Source organism: Melanaphis sacchari, unplaced genomic scaffold (assembly GCF_002803265.2).
Source record: "Melanaphis sacchari strain LSU unplaced genomic scaffold, SCAv2.0 Contig131_pilon_pilon, whole genome shotgun sequence".
Lineage (NCBI taxonomy): Eukaryota > Metazoa > Arthropoda > Insecta > Hemiptera > Aphididae > Melanaphis > Melanaphis sacchari.
In genome coordinates this window covers 59003-69109 of record NW_020270541.1, presented here as the reverse complement: position 1 = coordinate 69109, position 10107 = coordinate 59003, and the positions used below count along the sequence as shown (strand labels likewise).

At 26.5% G+C, this 10107-nt stretch overlaps 1 protein-coding gene across 1 annotated transcript; it reads right to left on the bottom strand.

Moving 5' to 3' along the window:
* Nucleotides 1–1401: 1401 nt before the first annotated feature.
* LOC112591331 (MOB kinase activator-like 2) lies at nt 1402–9247 on the bottom strand (the record flags this gene model as incomplete). The annotated part of the gene is made up of 5 exons (XM_025335113.1): nt 1402–2011; nt 2088–2212; nt 2377–2473; nt 2539–2699; nt 8889–9247. Coding segments are annotated over 5 exons (1143 nt in total), but the record flags the coding sequence as incomplete, so codon positions are not given.
* Nucleotides 9248–10107: the final 860 nt, after the last annotated feature.

Sequence of the window (10107 nt, the reverse complement as noted above, 5' to 3'; positions counted from 1 at the left end):
TTTTTAATATTTTTGCACAAAAATATAAATTATTTTTATAACACATAAATAAACTTTTCACCCAAAACAGCAAGTGATACATATATAAACTATTCACATAATATTATTTTTATATATCGAATAAATTACTAAATAAAATCATAATAATTAGTATAATTAATAATAAATAGTAATGTAATCTAAAAAAAACTCACAATCGTCTTATTATCATAGTATAACATTAAACATACCAATTTTCTTTAGGTTTTTAAGAAATGAGGTTAATGACATTTTAATAAATAAGGTAGGTAACTTGAATGTTTAATTAACAAACGTACTATTTGTTTTTGGTTAAAAATACAAAAAAACAATCTGAAAACACATTATGTTTTTCAGTGTGGTAAAAATGTGGTAAATTGAAGGTTTAACAGGAAACATTAATAACAAAGTTTATTTTATGGTTACACAATAGAAAGAGAAACAACAAAATCAATAATAATATAACATAATCCCATAAAGTTTACTAAAAAGTTCTAAAAAGGAAAAAATTGGACGGTTGTATAATTTGCCATCATAAATAAAATCAAAAACACATTTTGGAAATTTTCTGCCTGACCAAGCCTACTTACTAAATACTTTTAAAAGCAACAAAAAACATAAAGTTAAAAAATTATACTTCTCTAATTTGAATATTTAATTACCATCACATGTGTTATTGTTATGACAAACACATGTGGTTTAATAATTTTATAATTAATGGCTTGAAAAAAAAATAATTAAAACAATAATTACTGATAAGTACAATTTCCAAAAATGAATAATGTTTTTAAAAGGGCATATTTTTGCTATCACAATATAAATAAATTACATCACAAAAGATAGACAAGATAAAAATTATAAATGTTCACAAATTGTCCAGAGTGAAATCCATACATTATTAAAAAATATCATAATATAATATATATTAGAAAATCATATTACAATTTATTGTATAGATTTGAAAATATAAATATTTGAGCTGAAACAAGTTGTTAAAAAATTATTTAATAAATTTAAACAACAGTGCACAAGAGTAATAATTTATTCAGTTCAAAAGAGAAATGTTTTCAAATAACTTTAATTTAGATGTTCTAACAATAATTTAATCAGTTAACAATGTAAACCTGTGAATTAGTTAATTTGACAATATTATCTAAACACTTAAAACAATTTTAGGAATAGTGGCAAACAATATAAATAATATATTTATCATAGATAGTATAACAGATTATTTTATACATGGAAGATAAAATTTCGACAAATTATTTTAATATATGAGGCAATGGATTCTATGATTGAATCTATTTGAATATGACCAAACAAAAAGTATTGAATCAAATTTATGAATTATTACGGGAAATAATATAAAAATATTTTTAATGAAAAGTTGTATTAATTTTTTTCATCTATTATTCGATAGTATTTTGGTATAATATAGTTGATTTAAAAGCTTTGATATTAGTTTAAGTTTATTGTCTGCCAACAGGTATTATCTAAATTATTTAACAAGAAATTCTATGTACAGAATAATTAAACATAAGTAATATGTATTACAAATATATTTAATGCATTATAACATTCAATTTTCTAGACTAGAAATTATCAATTTGAGTTGGTAAAGTCTGTGTATTAATAGTAGAAGGATTAGGGAACATGTTAATAGGTTGATCTGCTAAAGACATGGTTGGTTCTTTGTTGATGACATCCTTATATTCATCAATAGATTCATTAACTACGGTAGTTATTTCTTCATCATCATCTAAAATTTTTAAAGCTACAACCAAATCTTGTAAGATTTCAGTTTCACGTAGCTCAATTAATTGATACCGATGATTAAATACTGACAGGTGAGCAAACACACAGTTTAAATGTGTATGCAAATTTAGTAGTACTAATTCACGAAAGTGACTATGATATAAATGTGCTAAAACGTGAAACAACAATCTCAAAATTTTTTTTACTACAATCTCAAAGCCAACAGGAAATTCATTAGCTGTAACAAAAACCATAGGTTATGTATAAGTGAATTTACAAATCTAAAAAATGTATTATAAAAAAACATTATGTACCATATTTAGTTGGAAAGATTGTCTCATCATTAATAGTTTTTTGGACAAACGTCATAACATAGTCTATATATAATGGAGCAGCCACTCGAGATTTTTTTCCTTTTTCGTCAAACCACAAATAGGTTCTAACATAAACAAAATTAAAGATTAAAATACATTATTAAACAGAAATATTTAAGTAAAATTTTAACTAAGACACATGAGAAAACATCCAAGTGTTATAATTTTTTTTTTTAACCTACACAATTAAAAATTATTTTTAATAAAAATTAAAAAATTCATAAAATACCTATAGTTTGGTCCGACCATATCAGGACATCCCGAAATAGTACAGAATTCTGACACAGTTCCATAAATCAAGTTGGTGTTGTCAAAAATTGAAATTGCTAGAACAAATAAAATTAGAAATTAAAATAAGTAATAGATTTTGGTAAAATATATAACTACTTACTATGAGAAGCGAGCCATTCATTAAAATCTATTCCATTAGGCATTTCAACCAATATCCTAAGATCAATGTCAGGTAACTTTTTTTCCAATACAGCTTCTTCCAAATATAACTTATTATCATCATTACATAGTGATTCTTTGTCTTTGGCCTTTCGACCTTTCCTATAAACAAAAAAATATATTTAATAGAATTTAAATATTTATCTATATAATGCTTGACATTTTTAATAAAATGCATTATTATCAATAAATAAATTTGAGTTAAATCTAAAATAATTCTCTACTATTATTCAAGGAATTTTATAAAATTTTTGATTTTACTATAATGTGTATTGGCTAAAAAATAAATATAATATAAAATTAATTTGAATGAATGGTAGACTAATATAATTATTAATATAATCTAGATAGAGTTGATACAACGAATAGAGGAACAAATCTTAATATATTCTTTTATAATATTAATTTTAGTACATTACTAATCAGTATATACATTTATGAAAAGGTCTAAAACATAATAGTCTCAGTACCAAAAATACTTCATATGTTTACGGATTTTTAATTTAATTTTTGTCTAAACTACCATTTTTATTATTTCTAAACCCACCCATAAACATAGTTAATATAATACAAAATTTAAGTAAACAAAGTCAAGATTAATCTTATAATTATTTTATGTGAGTTACTAATTCCAAATCAGAAAATAACAATTCAAATCATATTAAATTCTCACTATTTATTAAATTTTATCAGGTAAAATATTTATACCAACAATACCCATAGTCATAATTTTTATTATATACTCTAATTTTTAACTATAATAGATACATGTTTATACAGGAAGTATAATTCGGTAAAAAACAAAATAAATAAACTTTGTACGAATAATTTAAAGAAAAATATTTTACTATTTATAACTTACATATAAATGTATGTTAAATACATTTTTTCATTATTTTAGAAGATTTAAATATTACTATTGTTGGCATATTTGGTAAAATAATATATTTGCACCTAGCACAAATTCCTGAAGGAGTAAGTGCCCCCTCCCTCCACAATTATGCCACTGTATACATAGATAAAAGAAAAAAAACAAATTTAAATTAAGATAATATAAATAAATAGGTATTATTGATAATTAAACATAAAATAATTTAACCTTAAAATATAATATATTGGTATTATAATAATTATTTATATTCTTAATTTTAAAAACTACAATATTTTTGTTTTATGCACCAGTATTCATATTATAATTTACAACACTATATCTACAATACTATTGAAGACAGGTTCACTACAAAGTTTCAAAAAAAAAAAAAAAAAAATTAATATAAAGTATTAAAATACAGTTTTTATAAATTTATATGTTATGAAAAATTTGGAATATTTGTGGTAAAATAATATATATGTACATTGACCAAGAAATTAATTAAGAAAATATGGACCATGAATAAATATAAATTATTTTTTATATGATTTATTGCTATTAATAATTAAATAATATTAGTGAAAATAAAACAAAAACGAATATGTGTACATCATTAATTATATTTTGAACAAAATTAGAATAATGATAATAATTATTTACCTCATATTGATTAGACAAATTGGTTTTATTGGTTTTTAAATTTTATAAAATATGTTTCATTTTAAAATGTTGCTTAAATTATCTTATTCCTTCAATTAATAAAATGTAGACCACGACTAACTTATAACCCAATTTGACTTCTTTAAGGATGACTCAATCAGGTTAAAGCATTTAATTTAAATTAAACTGATATAAGATACATTTGTTAATTTATCATTATATTCATAGTTAATAAGTACAGTGAAAACTGTGTAATGCAGACCCTGAATAAAACTAAAGACTATCTAACACAGAATTTTTCTATGGTCCTGGCATGTTTCTCTAGTTATATATAGACATTGAACCTTCCTAGTACAGAAACGGAACGTTTTTGTAGGTACAATGTAAGTAAGAACCTTGCATAAGCCGAAAATATGGGAGACACCGTTTTCGGTAAGTACACTATTTTGGTTACAAATGAAATATTATTCATGGTTTTTTTCTGTTAAATTGCCAATTTATTAATAACAATCATATAATATTATTAATTTACAATTTATTTATTGAATTAAATAAAAATTTATTCAATGAATAAATTGTAAATTAATATTATGATTGTTATTAATAAATTGGCAATTTAACAGAAAAAAAAAAAAAAAAACGTGAAAAATATTACATTGGTAACCAAAAGTGTACAGGTCAAAAACGGACATTTCAGAATAGTTGAAAAGTATCCTGCCTAGAAACATGACATGCGTCATATTGATATGAATATTTAGGTATATTTTAAAATGATTACTGAGATAAAACTGCACTATATATATTAGTTGGGTAATTTATATTTTTTGGTTATTGTATCCGCGATACAAACTTATCCTGTATATATAATGTATAACTGTGAAACAGTTATGCAACAATAGTTTTATACTGAACAGTTTGCTTGTACATACCAAGTGATGTCCATCTAAATACATATAATATTGGAAAAATAGCAACAACAGTGACAAAACAAAAACTCTACATGATTTTTGGAAAAGCTAAATGTTTAAATTTAATTTCCAACCTTCATACTTATGTAACATGTATAAATTGTTAATAATTTTGTAAACAAATAAGTCTATAATTAATCTAAAATAAGTTATAAAGAGTAATAAATTAAGTTTATAATTAGTCTCTAACTCGAAAAATAAAAATTATAAATATTGTAAACCAATTTTTTTATGTGAAAAACTGATACAAATTTATAATCTGGAATTTTTCTGTTTTATTCAAAAGAGCGGAAAACTGCTTGAAGTAAAAATTTTGATTGGTTCTATGCTATTTTGCATAGACAGTTTTCGCTGTATTATGTATTATGTATTCTGTACTAAGCCCAATAGGGCGTAAATATTATCAATAAATAATAATAACAATATATTGACCCAAAATTAACAATAAAGAAGAATTTGAGAAAAAGACAAACCAAAAATTTAAAAACCTGTAAGAAGGAGCAAATATAAATTGAGTTTTAAAAAGTAATAGATTGAGCTGGGCTGGACACATGCCAAGATTAGTGGGAATAATTGGACAGGTTAAAAATTGAAAACAAAATAGGAAGGTCATCCCAGATAAAAATGGAAGGATAGAGTGATCAAAGACTTAAAAGAGCTCGTAATAGAGAATGAAAAAGAACAGGAAAAAAGAGACTGTTGGAGGCAAGTGATTTTTACAGCAATGAGCTTAAATAACATGTAAAATAATGCAAGAAAAAAGAAGAAATAATTATTTTTTGTAAGATAATATAATATGTAGATATAATGCTTTAACTAAAAATGTTGGTTAATAATATCACTGTATTTTATATACTTTATTTCTAATTTAAAATTAACCATAAATAACAAATTACTATTGACAAGTTATAACTACTTATTACAATGCAACTATTATTATTATGAACAATACTAAATCCACAGAATTTATATAAAATACTACCGATCGAATTGTCAGTTTAAAATAAAATGATGATTGAAATTTGGTGCAACTAACTTTCAAAGTATTAAATTCATTACAATTACATAAATTATTAATAATTATTATGTGATCTATCATCAAAATATTACAAAAGTAAAAGCCTGTCAACAGTGACCATGAATTATTTTTTCGAATAATTGATCAATTATTTATTTAGAAACTGTTAAACGATGGGTATAGAAACAAAAATATTTAGAATAAAAACCATAAATATAAGCTTTGTGGCCATTTGGTAATAAGTAATTTCAATAAAAAGATAATTGGTAAATCATATAAGTAATTCACAAGAACATTGTATTTTTTAAATTTGACTTAAGTACTTAAGTACAGTAGAACCTCGATTATCCGGGGTAATGATGGGGAGAGGGTCACACGGATAAATGAAAATCACGGTTAATCGAGACTTTTTATAATAATGAAATTTTAAAAATGTTGATTCAATTGTAATTAGAAATATACATAAGAAGACGTATACATACAATAATGTTATACATACGTCCTACATCCATAATATTGTATACCTACAACAAGTTATTAGGGCTTAAAATATGAAGTTATCGTCAAAAATGTCATTAATACGATTGTCGATATCGAGTATTATGTTTAAAAATGTTCGGAAGAATGGGCACGGTTAATCGCAAACACGGATAATCGAGTCACGGATAATCGAGGTTCTACTGTACATACAAAATTTCTTATTACAATGTAACGAGTAATTTTTTAAAAATATTTATTGTATAGTATTATATTTAATACAGTAATATATTTTGAGTTGATGTTAAATTTGAGTGTTATATGCTATTGAACAATTTCAAATAAACTATTCTGAATGAAAATTACAAAAAAATTGACATTACTCAATCGAACTGATCCTTAGAGAATGTTAAGAAAATTAATAAATAGCCATTGTAAAATACTATTAATATTAAACATCTAAAAATTAATTCATGAATTCATAAATATAAATATTAGTAAGCATTTTTTTTGAAGGATAGCTTATAAAATGCATAATATATTTTTTGGTTGTAAATTTATAAATATTGATCCTAATTATAAAGAGGAAAAATAAGTAATAATAAATAGCAAGGAAGAAATAATATTTATAGCATCCAGATTACTGTTATTTTATTGCAAATAAAAAAAAAAATTTATCTTAGAATAATTTTATTACATTAACAGCTAAGTTTTTACTTAAAAAATTTGATGGTTTTATTAATTTGATTGTTATTTTATTAAGAACTTACATTATTCACGTCCAAAAAAGTAAACAAACTATGTATATGTAGAATATTGCAATATACATTTTTTTTAACACAATTAATAAATAAAACATTATAAAAACCTATGTACTAGATAATAATATAATATTCTTGGTTTTAAGTTTGATAATGAAGTAGTATTATTAATGTTGTATGTTACATAAATCCCATTAAACTAAAACATTCTAGGTAGGTCTGAGGTCAGCTTATCTAAGAATCAGTCATTCAATTTTGCCTTGAATTATAACGAAACAAACTCAACAATGAATTTATTATAGAAGTTTAAATTAACAGGAAATTGTAGTCAAGCGATTGATAATAAAATACCTAGTGAATACTAGCAGTGTAACAAAAATAATTGTATAATAGTTAAGATAATAAGAAAATAAAATTAAAATAATATTAATTAAGAAGTAAGAGAACAATTTAAATGTTCTACATAAATCAAAATAATTTATTAATTATTAGTAGGTACCAAGAGAAAGTTTAATAAAGTAATTTAATAGTATGGCATTTTAGAAGATTATTTAATCTACTTTTGTAGTATAAGAAAATTTTAAACTTAATAAAATAAACAAATCTGATAATACTTTAATGATCAGTATTTATAAAATTAAAAATATAAATTTAATTGTATAATCCTAATAACTTAAAATTATTAAATTTTTAACTTAACATGAAATATATTAATTATTCATACTTTTAATTCAACCCATTATTTATTAAAAACCAACACATTTAATACATAAATAATGAGTTACTTTATGTAAACTAGTGAAAAGCTAAAGCTGTTAAAAAATATTTTTACTAGGTATATTTATTAAATATGACACCTAAATTGTGTAGAAATTATTAAATTGATACTATTATATATACTATACATAATAATTATAGTAGGTATTATTGCTGAATAATATTTTGACTAATTCATTACCAGGATTATAATTATACAAACCAAATTTCAGAATCAATTTATTTTATCTAAATTTAGAATCAAATCCACTAATTTTTCTAAAATTTATATATTAGAGGTAAAATGTAGAAACCAGAAAAGTTCTAAATTAGTTTTTTTAGCATCAGGAATTTGATACTGAACAGGAAAAGTTGAAAATGTTTAATCAAAGAACTGTAACGCATACGTACAGTGCAAGTATGAACATTAAACTTATATAAATGTACCATACACACATATCAAATAAAAATATGTTACCTAATTTATATTAATATAACTCTCTGTTAGCACCCTATATCGATATCTTAAAAATAAAAATAACTAATAATCATATTATAATCAGTGTATAACACAGTGCAATACGATCGATTCAATGGCGATTAATGGTAATATCCAGAATAAAAAAAAAAAAAAAAAATGGATCTACTCGAGTTCGCCGCTCAACACTGGACCGGGTGCGCGACGAGTTGAGCGATCTTGCGACGGACTTACTGCGAAGAGCAGTGCCATCCGATGGGTTTGAGCCCGCGGTTCGAGGAGCGGATGGCGGACAGACTTACCCCATAAACCAGTCCACGGTGTCGCGGAGATACTCGGGTAGCTTGTCCAGTTTGTCGGATTGTCTACGCGTCCACCATTCGAGTATTGACGGGCGGAATGCCGCGCTAACACCACCGCGGTGTTGTCGATCGGACGTCCGGAGACGGTCGTCAGGTGTCCATGTCCGGCGTTGAACGACAGACGCGGGCACGAGTCGCGGTGTTTTTGATGCGGCGTATTTATTATTGCGACGACGACAGCGGCTGCAGCGGCAGCGGCGGCGGCAGCAGCAGCAGCGACGACGGCAGCGGCAGCGGCGGCGGCGGCGGCGATCGTATGGCGACGTCGGCGGCGGCGATATTGTACGACCAAAATATTGTGTTCATCGCAATCAATTCAATCGGTGCCGAAACGACGACGGAATAAACCGACATTTATGAACAAAACGAAAAGTACACATAGACATTCGTTAGCTGAGTTTGACGACGGCGGTAAAATGTAATTACTGCAGTTGTTGTTGTTGTCGTCGTCGTCGTCGTTGTTGTAGCGGTCGTAAGTTTTGACTCGGAAAAAAAATAATAACAAGCTGGAGGGAACGACGTAAAAAACTTCTTATCATTGCGTAATTCTTGTGATAAGCGTCGAGCGCACGCTGCCGTCACTACTATTGCAATCGTTACAGTAGTCGTACCGTGTAGGTGCACTACGGCTACTCAGTATTGGCTACAGCTGCTGCTGCGAGCTGTGTGCGCTCGATGACGCTGATGACGATATAAAGTCGATAATAATAACGTAAAATACGACCGACGAGGAATTAACAATATTATTTTTGGGGTGCACTGTCCCGCCGTGTGACGTGCGGTTATATAATAACGTTATGCGGTACGCGAGCAGCTGGGCTGGCCGATACGGCCACCGCGAATTATAATATTAATAATAAATTAAATTTTATGTCTTATCCTCAGAGGTATAAATATACATTGCTGCTATGTATGACGTCTGTTTGTGGTACACCTACGACGAAACGTTGTGACAGTGACACACTCGGCGATGATTGTTATTTCGTTTTCCGTCTTGGCGGAGCAGGTGTAAGTGGATGGCTCGACGTCGACGGCGGCGCGCTACGGCTTCTGTTGTGGTTTCCGGGGGGGGGGGGGGGGGGTGGAGGGGCACTCGCGCCCACGCCGGATAATATTATGCACCAAACCGATCGAAATAATTACGAAATGTCGATAACAA